Below are 14821 nucleotides of genomic sequence, written 5' to 3'. Positions count from 1 at the left end.
AATCCTTTCATTTGATTGCAGAAGAAATTCTTTGGTGAGTATACAAGCTCCTGTTTGTGCCTTGCTTTATACTGATAATCAGAGAACTTTCCTTCTATATATATGAAAAGGAATCTTTAATATATGTGATTTCAATATCTTTTCTTAGACTATTTAAGGGTATTTTTAAAAAGCATTGTTTATTATTGTGTATCTAATTTATATTTTAATGTATTTAACATCTACTGGTCATCTTGCCATCTGGGGTAGGGGGTGGGGGGTAAGAGGTGAAAAATTGGAACAAGAAGCTTGGCAATTTTAATGCTGTAAAGTTACCTATACATATAACCTGTAAATAAAAGGCTATTAAATAAAAATTAAAAAATAAAAAAATAAAAATAAAAATCAGTGTTTATAACTCAAAATCAATTGTATCACTGAAGATGTAGTATACTCAGAATCATTTACAAAACCATATTATCACCCAAATTTTCATCAAAGAAACCCTCATTATATACAAAGACTTTTAAAATTTTTTTGTAGAGATGAAATTTTTAAAGAAATTCTTGGACACATATATAAAGTCATAAATTTAAATATTTAAAGGATATGCCATTATAGTTCTGCCTATTCACTTAAGAAATGAGGAAACTGGCCCAGAGAGGATGATTTGTCCAAGCTTGAACCAGGATCTGAACTCAGGTCCTTTCTAAACTAGCATGTTTTCTGCTGAAATATGCTACCGCCTTAACTCATATAGTTATTATTATTTTCTGTCTGTCCTATACTATGATTATGCATTTAAATAAATTTTTTAACTAAAATAGCTTGAATATGCATCTCTAAACCTGGAAACTGATATATTTTCCTTTTGCTCCTGTATAGAACCTAATGCATAGTACACATTTATCAAATTTGACTACAAATACTTCTAGGAAATTTATTTTATTTATTAACTACTTACCAGTATTCTCAGGAAATACAGGTTCTATGCCAACCCCATGATCTGAAGGTGCAGCTACCTGGACAGGATCTCGGAGGTAGATGCCACGGTTACTTCCAACAGTAATAGTAAAACCTATTTTATTAGTGAATGATGTATTTTGAACGAGGTAGTCATATGCTTTATCAACCTAAGCAGAACAACAAATTGACAATTAGGAAAATGTAAATTTAATCCTAAAAACTAGTTTGGTGGCAAATCACCAGGAAATTACAATTAAACAAAAGTTTGTCATAGAAGAAATTACACTAAATCAAAGAATGAAATATTCAACATAAGATCTATACAAATAAGACAAGTATTAAGGCATCATTTTTTAAAAAAAATCTTGTGCTGGCCTGTCTTGTTTATAATTCATTTTCTAGTCCATGAAAATAATACCTGAATAATACCATGTCCTTGAGCAAATACTTCTATATTTTCAGCCTTCACTGCAGTATTTTCCAGTGCTCTTCTGACTGAATGAACCGTATAATGAATGTCATTAGCTTTCAGTCCTAAAATATCAGAGAAGAAAATCCATTTACAGAGACATGGCTTCAGGAAACATTTTCTTTCAACTTGGGTTCACATGTAGGTTTTTTTGTGTTTTAGACCATCATTTCAAATTTGAATAAAAGGCAAATGAATAAATGAAAACAATTTTACTGATTAACAGCAAAACTTTACATGATCCTTTGAGATTTCTAAAGTATTTATATATATATATGGTCTTATTAATAAAAACTTGTGAAGAAGATGCCACTATTATATTTTACATATGAGGAAACTAAGAAACCAAACTAATAATGAACTGTGGCAGGATTTGATTTCAGGTCTTTCAGAGAACTATCCATCCTCTAATCCCTATTGCTTCCTGGTTAGCACTTCAGCTACTACATCACAGTATCAAAATAAAAACTTTGGATGGCCAAAAGAAAGATCTAACTATATCTAAACCAACCAAAGGGTAACTAAACCAATGATTAGTAGGTTAACAAAATTTATTATCAACAATAACTTATTTAAACTACTTCCTTGTAAAATGTAACAAAATATGCCACCCATGCATGACATGATGGGTATGATCAGAAAAGGTTTGTCATAAAACATGACCAAAATACCTATGCTGCCTGCTACCCAAAAAATGTTAAAAATAACTAAAGAATTAACCCCTAATTTGGACAATTACAAGCCTACCACTTCTCTACTCAAACTCCAGTGGTTCACTATTGCTTTAAGACTAAATATAAATTTCTCTATATGGCATTTAAAGCTCTTCCCATTTAGCTCCAACCCATCTTTCTACGACAATCACATATTTCCCTTTTATATTTTGCCATCTAAAAAAATGACCTTTCTGCTGCTCCTCACACATGACATTCCATCTCCCCTCTCCATACTTTTGTATTGCTTATTATCCATGATTGGAATGTCACTATTGCTTCAACTCCACTTCAAAATCCCCTTGTTTCCTTCAAGATTTTCTTTTACACCCTATCTTCTAACTAAGCCTTTACTGATTTCTAAAAATTCTTAGGTCTCCCTCCTCCTCCCTTATTTTGCATTTATTTTGTATGGACTGTGCATGCTTTCTTCTACAACAGAATGCACACTCTTTGACAAAAGAGACTGTTTCATTTTTAGTTTTGTGTCTCTGTGTCTAGGAATGCTGAACACAGAACAGATGTTTTAAAATAATGTACTGATTGACAGGAGATTTCCTACGAAGATTCAGGGGACAAATTCTGGAAAAAATCTGCATAGTATGAAAAGACATGAATAGGTTGTAATTTTTATCACTGAAAAGAATACCTATATATATGCTTCCACAGTTGCATTAAAGAATAGAAATAATTTATCAAGAGGCATGTAAGATTTCTTTACCTGAGAGTATCAAAGCAATGCCTCCACAAGCATTAGGAGAGGACATAGATGTTCCATTCATGAGCTGGGTTCCCCGTAATGTCCAGTTAGGAACAGAAGCAATAGCTCCACCTGGTGCACTAATACTCACTCCAAGTGCCCCATCCGTACTAAGCATAAAAATAAAAATTATTAATCTTAATTAAACAATATAGGCAATTATGCTTTGAGGAACAGCAATTCATTATAGGGCTAATGCTTCTTTCTTTTCTTATCTACACTGGAATAATGGTAAAATGCTGGGAAATGCTAAAATACCACATTATTTACAATCAAAGGCAGTGTTGTATAGTAAAAAATCTATCAGACTTTAAATTTAAAAGACCTAGGCTTATATTCTGGGTCCACACCAAACATATGAACATAAAGTCATGTGACCATAAGAAAGCCTCAGTTTCTTTATCTACAAAATGAAAATATGTACACTTCTTATTTATTATACTGGGCTTTTATAGAGAAAGCACTTTATAAACATGAAGCATTTTACATGCAAATGTGAAAAGGTTATATGATCCTACACTAAAAATGCAAAGGCTTTAAATGTGATTGCAGTGAATGACTGAATGTCTACTCTATATGGACCAATTTAGCTAAGTTCAGAAAAGCTTATCATGAAATGAGCTTCAGAGTGATATTTTTTTTAGCTCCAGCAACTCTGGAAGACTAATGGGTCACTATTTATATTCTGCAAAGACAATATATACACACACAATGATAAATTAATAGATCTTTTACATATAAATAGTAGTGTGTTTCTCATTATAATGCACTTTTAAGCCATGAACTTTATATAAATGCTAGCTATGTTATTTTGGTTATCTCATTTTATTCCATTAAAATACAATATGTTCCTGGCCTCAGTTTCCTTAAGTACAAAAGTAGGGGTTTAGAATGACCCTGAGTTTTTTTCTAGTTCTATGACAATGCAAACTAAAAAGTTGTCAGGTGGTAATTCTCCTAAGAATGGTACTGTTTGCAATGAAAAAGAGGTAACTCTAGAAATTTATACAGCCATCACCTAAGATCACATAAGGTAAGAGCTCACTTTGACTACACTATTTTCTGCCCATTCCAAAGCCCAGGGGAGAATTACTTAATTATTATTTTACCAGATGACTGATCTCACTGCATTCACTCACCATTACTTTGAGAAAATAAGTGTATATTATCTCTGGGATTCTACTTTCTAGCTCACAAAGGGCTTCATGATCTAAAAAAGAAATAATTCTATCCACTTAAAATTATTCAGTTGCTTTAAGTCCTCAGACTAAAATTTTCCCAACCCAAGATATTACTTTAAAAGCTAATTTTGGAATTGGTCCTCAAAGGACTTATAAATCTGTAATTTTAATGCAGCTCTTCAAATGCCTGAAGAAACATTTGACTTTATCACAACTCTAAGCTGTAATACTATAAGGTAAAAATACCTACACAATTATCCTAATGATATCAAGACTGTAAATGTTGTAGCTATTCACATTATAGTATCTGAGACCTGAGAGAAATAGAATTTATTCTGTATTTTAAAAAAATTTGGCCAAACTATATATTGAAAATACATTAAGTTAATTGAACTAAGCTTCATTCTTCTATTCATAGTTTACTTTGTGCTAATATTATCAATAAAATCAGAAACTGCCAAAAGAACAACAAATAAAATTAAACTTCTATCTAGAGTCCAGGTGGAGGCAAAAAAATAATTTATATATGTAAATCACAAATGAACTCCTGTGTCCCTTCAGGCACTAAATATTAAATCCAATCATTTTAGAGATGAGGAAATTGAATTCCACAAAGGAAAAGTAGTTTAGTCTAAGGCCATACAGTTGTTAAATATAAGACATGGATTAAAATCCAAGTTCTCATACATCTTCTTTCCATTGTACCATAATACTTTTAATACCTTCAAGATACTAATTTTGACCTACCTAGGTCCTCTAGAAGACCAAGTATATTGATTTGCAGGTAATTTTTCTCTTAGTGAATACTCAGCCACCATCATATCAGGAGAAACATAAGCACCAACACCTACAAAAAATAACAAAAGAATTAGAACAAAAACAAAAATACTTTCCAATGTTATATATTATGGAAATAAAAATTATTTCACAAAACATCACTAGGTTTATTCCACAACATATAACTACAATATTTATTAAACTATATTAATAGACAGAGAAAGTTGCAAAGAACAGATGACTACATTTGTTAGCAGAGTTCACAATTTGATGAAGAAAACTAATGTAAATAAACCTAAGAAACAAACTAAGGTATGACAAATTTTGACAGCATAGGAAAAATATACAAGTTGAACCATTCAAAAAGAATATAAATATTCAAGACTTCAGACCTAGAAGAAACTTTAGGAATAATCTAGTCCAATCCTCTTATTCTGCAGATGTGGGCAGATACATTAAATGATTTTTCTTACAGTCAAAAGGCAGTAGAGTGAATTCCCAAACAAATGAATATCCTTTCATTTATATAATACTGCCATGGAACATAGGTGTCAAAGGCTGAGAACTCAAGACAAAATTACCAATAGCTTCTAAACATGTGTAGTACTAAATACGTTAAACAAACTGTTTCCTTCCCTATTCCAACAATTGTTATAAAACTAACTGCTTGATAAAAATATACCGTCTTTTTCTTCATCATCATTAGAAAACACAATTATTTTATACAACTTAATACCACAACTTTATTAAGTGGCATCCAGTGGTTTTTCACCCGATGATCCTATTGCTTTTCTCCCTTCTTCATTTTTAGCTATCACAGCACAATGTTAGGTTCTAGCAGATCTTTTCTATTTCTGATTTGTTATCTTTAAGAAACTATTGGAAAAACTGATACACTTTATTAAATCTGCAAAAGTAGATAAATGTCTTCAGTCTCTAATAGTTTTATAATTTTGTCATTTTAATTCTGGCAGAAAGAAAAAAGGCATCAATTGAAATAGATCACGAACCACTTACTCAAATCAACAAATACTTGATATAAACATATGTAAGGTATTTTATAGGTACCAAGAACCCAAAGATAAAAAAAGGCATTCCTTCATTTTTGAAGTACTCAAATTTTACTTAGTACTCAATTCTAATGGGCAGACATACAACATATTCCAACTATATAGAAAGTAATTTCAAAATGAAGAGAGTGAGAATACCTGAGAAGATTATGAAAATTCATATGGAAACTACAATCTGAGCTGTGCTTTAAAGGAAGGAGCACATTTCAGACATAAGGGAGATAAGGGAGGATGAGTACAAAGATATTGCCAGGATAGGAAGAGAAATTCCATGTAGCAATTAAAGTTAACAGATCAGTATATTACAACAATGTGTGTGATGGTGAATTATATTAAAAAAGAATGAAAAGAGAGATGCGAACCATATGATGAAGGGCTTTTGATAAAGGAAAACTGTAGACACTTTAAAGGAAATAAGAAGGAAACCCACCAAATAAGAAAAAAACTTCCACAAAGGAAACGATCTACCAGCATGAGGTAATATAGGAAATTTGCCTGTCAAAGCTAACATTATGGCAAAGGAGTTTTGATACAAAAGATTAAATGGAAGATGAAAGGAGAAAAAAATTTTTAATACTGAGTTCTTGAAATGAAAGAAAAGAAAGCAGTTAATAGAAGGGAAATGTACTGTTTAACTGAAGACTTTCAAAGGAATCACAAAATTTAAGAATTTTACAAATAAAAACCAAGAAAACAAAGGTCAAACACCTAACATCTACTTAATAGCAAAGCTGGTATTAGAGCTTAGCACTCCTAGTTCTTCCACAGTATTATATCACATTATTAACTTTAGATATTTCAAAAGTTATTACTTTTATAGAATTTTGCTGGAATACAAAATGAAAAGACATTTCTATACATGAACAATGTAAGGATTTATTATGCTTGACTATGCACATTTTGTTTTCTTTTTTAATTGAAGGGAATAGAGAAAACAAATTCTTATTAGCTGGGGGAAAAAAGAAAAGAAATATACAGTTACACTGGAAAACTGTGTTCACAGATGCCATCTTGAACAAAGGAAAAGTTATGTTGAAATTATCATTCTCTGCTGCCACCTCTTGGTGGTGACCTAAATCTGAATTCTTTCAAAACTATTAAAGTTACAGGTTCATGATGAAAGGTTTAAAACAATATTTCTGCTTTTACAACTCTAAGCCAACTCCAAACCTTCAAATAACTAAAAGATTTTTTAACCAAAAATTGTCTTATTCTTTTTATTTCATGACAGATTTAAAACTCCTCTAATTTAGTAGCAGCTAAATAAAATTATATTTCCATAGGATGGATTAACCATCTTGGATATTTCCTCTTCTCAGAAAAGGGAGATGAATTAGAGGAAAAAAATGTTGTATGTGCTGTTAAATGCTTGTTTTACTTTATTTCTTGGTTAAAAAAAAAAAAAAGTGGGAGAGTCTATAGAGAAATAAAATTGGTAACAAAACAGCATAAAAATTTTAGAAACTAGAATACACTATAGAACAAGGTTATTTTGCTAAAAGCCTTTTCTTGGGAAAACTAAAAATATTATTTAATATTTAAATTATGATAGCAAATACAGCAATGTCATGACATGCCCTCAGAGATGACAGGAATCTATTTGCTATAAAGAACATATCAGCCACTATAAATCTAATTAGTGAATTTATTTTAGACTACTAGAGAATGGGTGAGTGAAAAGCAAGATAGTTTCCAAGACCTGGCAAAATGCTGGGGATGAAATTATTTGGAGACTTAACAAAGGAAAATTCTTACCTAATGATATAACTGAAGGCAAGGACAATGGCTAATATGAGAGAGGCAAATTGGATACATTCCTGAAATGAATCGCAAATATAAACTACTTGTTTGAGATTGCTGGAGTAGAAAAGAGGTCGAAGTAGATTTTTATTTTTCAGCCATATCTGACTCTCTATGATCCCAACTGGGGTTTTCTTGGCATAGGCACTGGAAAAGTTTGCCTTGTCCTTCTCCAGCTCATTTTACTGATGAGGAACTGAGACAAATGTTAAATGACTTGCCCAGGATCACACAGCCACTAAGTGAATAAGACAATGGATTTGAACAGGCAGATGAGTTCTCCTAACTTCAGGCCCAGCACTCTATTCACTACGCCACATAGCAGCCCTAAAGTGATATACACAGTACATAAAAGAGGTTTTGCCATATCAAGTGCTAAGACCTAGATAGGGAGATTTTAGAAGCTTTTCAAATTTAATCCATGTCATTTGGAAATGCACAACTCGATTTATCTAGTATTCAGCCCAAATGAAAATGGAAAGGTTAAAGAAAAGTGAGAATCAATTATTTAAATAAAATATTAGAAACAAGGACTAAACAAAAACAAAAAACCCCCAAAAGACCAAAACCTAGCACATATAGGACAAGAATTAACTGATAATAACATTTTTATAATTCTAAGCTTTTCAAATGCATGTATAAGTCTTCCCAAATAAGCTTGCCTATAGCACTTAGTAACAAAAATCCCAAAATCTTTGGGGGAAAAAGTTATTTATGTTTTTTAAGGAGGCAAGCAAAGGAAAATAAAACATTTGTGTGATAGGTGACTTTACCTTATAAAGACAGAAGGTGTCAATAAAGTATGAGGAGGATCAAAGTTCAGAGTTTTAAAGTCTTTTGATGGAAAATGACTATTAATCATCTTTACTTTTGTTTATTATTATATGCATACAGAACAAATTTAAAATAATATAAAAGGCTGAGGTAACATTCAAACTTTCCAGTCACTCTTGTTTAATAAATGCCAAGTGATAACAAGAAACAATGCAATTCTAATACATATATCATTTACCATTGAAAAAAACTACTCTAACTAAAGACTTCTATATCTGTCTTCCCCAATAGAAATGCGAACTCATTTAAGAGAAAAAAAAAAAAAAAAAAAAAAAAGATTTAGGTCTAATATTTTTGGTACTTTTGCTGGGTGCTATAATTAAAAAAACAAAAAACAGTGCCCGAACCCAGAGACTTCTTGAATTCTTGATGGTAGAAAATGAATATGGGCAGGTGAAGGGACTTTTACAATATATCTCTCAGCTTTGGATTTTCAGACTGTGCAATAAGAATCCAAATTAAGTTCAGTTTAAAAAAAAAAATCACAATAAAAAAGGTCCCCTCCCCCACCCCTCATCAGATACTCTGGCTGCCATTCCTCACAATGAACAAATCTTATAAGTATCAATAAGTAATTTTAGAATAAAATATGCACAAATGGCTTTTTTAAGCAAAGAACTAACCTATTACACTTGAAGTAGTTCCACCTGGACAACCTACTGTGGAGAGACAAGGACCATTATTCCCAGCACTTGAAACATAGATAATATTATGCTTCCACACAGCTTCATTAATAACTTCACAAATCCTCCTGAAAGAGAGACAGAAGCCTTTTGAATACACAAAACATTTTCTATGGAACTCAAATACTAAGCTGTTTTGTAGTAAGTACATGAAGATGAAAAAAAAAATATTAGAGCTTAAGTTGTGTCATTGTCGACCTAAAAGAATTATTAGTGATGACCTAAAACAGTAAAGAGAAAAAAAAAAAAAAAAAAAGGCAGGAAAAATGGTATCCAGAACTTGTCTGATCTAGAGGGGAACTGAGAGATTATCTTGGTAGAAGAGATGGAAGAACACAGATTAGAGAGAAGAAAGAAAAAAATCAATTCAAATTTATTAAGTGCTTGACCATGTGCAGTATGCCATGCTAAAGGCTAGGGATTCAAAGATAAAATGAAGCAAGGATCCTACCTTCTTACAACTAAAGCTATAATGGGAAACACAGAATTGGGTTCATCATGAAAAGGATTACAAGCTAGAGGAAGAGTTTGAGCACGTTACAAAATAGTAAGCCTGAGCAAGAGCAAAATAAAGAGGAAACTGATGAAATTTCAAAATTAAGGAGATGGAGTTAATATAAATAAGCTTTAAAAGAACACTGGCACAAAATAAGTAAATAAATTTATCTTAAAAATAAAGAGCACAAGGTTTATTCAGATAATAGGTGTTAAGAGCATAAGTAAGATCAAATACAAAAATGAAATGATATAAGATGTTATAAAGGATGAACAATTAGCAGGGCAAACCGATTTCTCAGCAAAGGTTATAGTTAGATTTGATTAATGCCTTCCCTAAATGTATTTTATTTAAATAAAAGAAGGATGAGTTTAATGGCTTATCTTCATAATTCCAGAAAATATACTTAAGTAATGAATGACCTAGCTATATTTAATGCTTATCTTCTAGTTACTGCTTATCATATTATCAGTGATAACATTCAGTATGATCATTAACAAGTTCAAGAAAGTTGGCTCTACTGCATGTTTGAAAAACATGTAGATCACTATTATATTACTTAGGCATTTTTAAACCACTTAACATGTATTTATTGGCTCATTTTTTTATATGTCAATGCTAAAAGTTTGGAGGACTATCTCAACACCACTTTTCTCATGAGCTTAGTGGCTTTTATTGCTTGATTTTTGTGTATCAAGATGCTAATGTAATATTTTGCTGTTCTTCTTCATTCGGATTTAACTCTTCCCGACTGCATTTGAGGTTTTCTTGGAAAAGATACTGGAATATTTTGCCATTTTCTTTCCAATTCCTTTTACAAATGAGACATATAAAGAGATTCAGACAGAGAGTTAAGTGACTTGCCCAGGGTCACACAGCTAGTTAAGTGTCTGATAGATCTGAACTCAGGAAGTTTATTAAACTTCTTGACTTCAGACCTAGCACTGTCTTCACTGTGATATCTAGTTACATCCCAAAGGCATGTAAAATCAAGCAATTAAAACCATTAAGCTTAAGAAGAAAACGGGGTTAGGAAGAAAGGTTTTATAGATATGATCACAAATCATTAGTCAAGTTTTATTCATACTCACCCAGAATTTGGCCAGTGGGTTGCTTCTCCATAACTATAATTGACAAGATCACATTTATGATTTATGGCTTCTATCATCTGTTTAAAAAAAATGTTCAGAGTTTTGCTTACATTCTAATCTTAGAAATAGAGTACTTTCTGTAGACCAAGCTCATGCTATTTTTAAAAATTCAAGGTTTCAGATAAAACATGCAAACCTATACAAGTGATTCTTAAAACAGTTCATAACCATGAACCACAATTTGGTTATAAATTAATTTTGTAGGTGCTATTATCCTCAAACAATTTTGAGTTTTGTACCTCCAATATTGATCCTGTAATTGAACTTAAAGAAATCAGAGAATTTTAACTCACTCTATTCTTAATTTCTATTTCTGCTACAGATTTGCCATTTTATCCAACATCACCACACAATTCTATAGCTCAAGTTTTGATGACCTCTTCAGAATTCATCCACCTGCATTTCAGGAAACCTCAATTATTGGTTTTGGAAACAATGCTCTAAAAATCATATTGTATTTTATCCAAAAATTATATGAAAAACAATTTTTTTAAATCAAAAAATTTCAAGGATTTTACTTCTAAAAGTATTTTATGTAAATTATTTTTAAAAACTTGGAGAAAATAATTAACTTTTAAAAATAAATCTTTTCAATAAAAATTTCCTAATCACTTCATCATTTACATTAATAACTATAGTTCATATTTTCCAGCTATCTCAGAAAGAGTTTTTATTTTTATAGATTAAACACTAGACATAAATACTATACAATAGCGGAAAAGCAAGGAAATTCCAGGAAGATCTCAATTCTAATTAACATGATATAAGATAATGTTAGATATGTTTAAATAATTTGAAATGTTAAATGAAAGGAATAGTATAGTGAGCATTGTGGTATAGTGGGAAGAATCCTGGTCTAGGATCAGGAGAACTGTGCTCTAATCTCAGTTCCACCACTAATTAACCTCTGGGCAAGTGACTTGAGCTCTTGAGGGCACAGAGTCTCTTCTTTCACTGACTGGTACAGAAATAGATGATTTTCTATGTTGCTCCTTTTTCAGGTTCTAAAAATTTACTGTAGGCAATATTTAGTTTCACAATAAAACTCATTTTTACAAAATGAATTTAGGATCAAGGTCACTATATGTTAAAAAAGAAAAAAAATCATTCAGGAAAACAAACGACAAAATGAAAATCTCCACTAAAGTTGTTTTTGCTTACCTCATAAAAATTTTTATCCCCAAAGATCTTTTATCCCCCCCCCAAAGATCATGGTGCCAAGTTAGTGTGCCAAGTACAAATCATGTAATACCATATGTAGCTAAATAATCATAAGCACATTTGAATAAAGAACAGTGATTAGTAGGCATAATAGAAGAAAATGAGAAAAAATTTCAAAGTAGCACAAGAAAACAATCTCTACAGAAAATATAGACTTGGAAAGGACCAATGAGAAATATATTCCAGGTAGTCACTCAATAAAAACTTATTGAGCACCCACTATGTGCCAAACACTGAGCTAAATAAATAACAAGAATACAAAGAAAGGCAAAAGAATCTTTGTCCTCAATGAGTTCACAATCTAATGCCACGGGAGATAGTTTTGGGAAATTGAAGGAAGTAGCAGACATATCAAACTTGGGGAATCTGATGTGGCTGCATTACACAGGATACAAAGAATAATGTGAAATAAAAATCAATTTGGAGCCATATTGCAGAAAGCCTTAAATGTCAGGCTAAGGAGTTTGCCTCTTATTCAACAAAGAGGAAATAGAGAGACTTGCAAAAGGTATGAGGCAGGAGTATAGCAGTTCAGTTTGTGTCTTTTAGGAAAATTATTTTAGCAATTGTGTGGAGAATGAACCCCGGGGGAGGGGGTAACCAATTAAAAGGCTATTTAATAGTCTTATAAAAGTCAAGTCAAGAAGTGATGGGGAACTGAAGTGGTAGCCAAGTGAGCAAAACAAAAGGCAGAATACAAGAGATATTCTGGAGATGGAATAAAATTTGGCAAGTGGTTGATTTGACAGGTAAAGACAATGAAGAATCAAGGATAATGAAATTATAAGATTATGTCAAGATTGGTGATGTCTTCTATAGAAATAATGAGGGGTTAGAGAAGAGGGTTTGAGAGGAAAGATAATTAGTTCAGTTTGGGAGAATTCAGTTAGCAGTCAATAGATGCATGCCTGGGCTTCAGAAAAAGACAACGCAAGGGGAAAGCACTGAATGTGTAATCAGAAGACTTAGATTCAGATCCCAGTTAGACTTGTTATGACTTTGAGGTCAGTCTTTTAACCTCCGAGATCCCTTGTAGCTCGCTCAATCTGATTTTATAATCTTATTATTTTATCCTAGTGTCATAGAATGAAAGGGAAAAAAAGAATACAGAAGAAAAATGTGAAAATTTCAAAGGCTACAGAAAAGTTAAGAAGGATAAGGGCTGAGGAAAAGTTCCTGAATACCAAGGAGATTTTAAAGTACATAAGAAAAATACCTTATGTTCTATGCCAACACAATACAAAGTATAACACAGCCTCTAAGCAAGCTGGAAAGGTACTATCTTGTGCACTCTGCCAACACAACACCAACTGTAAAAGGCTCTATGCAAGCTGGAAAGGTAACATGTATAGGCCCAAAAGCACTCTAAAGATTTCATGGCCTAAGGAAACAGAATTAAAGGGGAAGTACAAAAAGCTGGTCATTAAGTAATAAGTTTTAGGGTCCACAACCACTCATGAAGACTGCCTATTAAAAAAACAAATGAAATACCCCACATCAATAACTTCTCTGATATTCTGAAATACTGAAGATAAAAAAAGGTTTAATAATCATGTTCTATAATAATGCTTTTCCATTTTTTATTTTATTAATAAGTCCAGGAAAAATTTTAAAAGACATAGAAGCCTCAAAAATATTATTCAATTTTTTTTCACTAATCACTTCAATTTCCCAGGGTGGGGATGGTGCATAAATAAAGAGAACACAAAAAATGTAATTTTGTTAATCTTCTTCTCAGTTACAGCATTCCCACAAACTTTTCAATTGTGAACAAGGAACATTAAACTAAAATCTTTCATACTTCCTTGGCTTGTCAGAAACATCTATAAAGAATGAAACTATCAGTAATTGATACTAGTCTACCAGTAAAGCACATTAAGAAAGCTTAAAAACAGTTTATTTCAATACAAATCTCCTGTATCTAGCACTGTTAGGGAATTGTTATCCTATCTATATCAGTTAATTGTTAAAGTGCCTTAAACCAACTCCTTTAAAAGTGAAAACATTTTAAGCCATTTTTTCTTGGAAATTTAAAATACAGTATTTATTTATTTGTCATGTTAAACAGAGTATGCTAAATACAACTTTACTTTTTCATATCACCTCAGGATTATCATTATATAACAACATCAATGATCTTTTTTTCCTAAAATATATATATAGAACCATTATGGACTTCTGAAAGATTTGGGGCTCTTTATCACTAAAATGAACATGCCCAGGCTACTGTGCTTCTTTTTACAGTTTTTCTATACACTTTCTGTTTTAAGACAATAGTTTCACTTCCTGCTGTTATTACCATGTTTCTCATAAATAATCAAGTGCATGGATTTGGTATATTTTGTTGGCATGGCCTTTTTCACTTAACTGTTTTAAATTAGGTTTCAGCCAATTGAGGCTGCTAAAGGTTAATTTCCAGATATAAGAATGCTTTTTTAAAAAACTTTGTTTAATGGTTAGCACCATACACGAATTAAACATTTAATATTTTCATAATGATGACCTCATTAGCACTACAAATCCTAAGATGGGAAAGAGGACTTTTCTTAAAAAAATCACTTTAGGAATACAGAAAACTGGAAAAGAAAAAAGAATAATTTAAATAAAGCCATATGATAAAATTCTGGCATGCCTACAATAAAAACATGTTTTCTATATTTCCATGTGCCAATCTACATTTCCTTAGTCATATATTCCTCATTCAAATCAAATCATCTTCTC

The 14821-nt window shown here is 31.6% G+C and overlaps 1 protein-coding gene across 5 annotated transcripts in view; it reads right to left on the bottom strand.

Annotated features, from left to right (window-relative positions):
• TPP2 (tripeptidyl peptidase 2) overlaps positions 1-14821 on the bottom strand; it is an 84207-nt gene that overhangs the window by 49144 nt on the left and 20242 nt on the right. For all 5 annotated transcript variants that reach the window (XM_031958633.1, XM_031958638.1, XM_031958634.1 and 2 more), the window contains exons 8-13: positions 10820-10896; positions 9173-9300; positions 4816-4915; positions 2849-2997; positions 1364-1479; positions 944-1112 (exon numbers count right to left, since the gene is read on the bottom strand). In XM_031958633.1, the coding sequence (XP_031814493.1) occupies positions 944-1112; positions 1364-1479; positions 2849-2997; positions 4816-4915; positions 9173-9300; positions 10820-10896 (739 nt within the window). The remainder of the gene's footprint in view (positions 1-943; positions 1113-1363; positions 1480-2848; positions 2998-4815; positions 4916-9172; positions 9301-10819; positions 10897-14821) is intronic.

The sequence above is a fragment of the Sarcophilus harrisii genome, chromosome 3 (assembly GCF_902635505.1).
Source record: "Sarcophilus harrisii chromosome 3, mSarHar1.11, whole genome shotgun sequence".
Classification (NCBI taxonomy): domain Eukaryota; kingdom Metazoa; phylum Chordata; class Mammalia; order Dasyuromorphia; family Dasyuridae; genus Sarcophilus; species Sarcophilus harrisii.
Note: the sequence above shows the minus strand (reverse complement) of the source record. Positions and strands in the feature narration are given on the sequence as shown.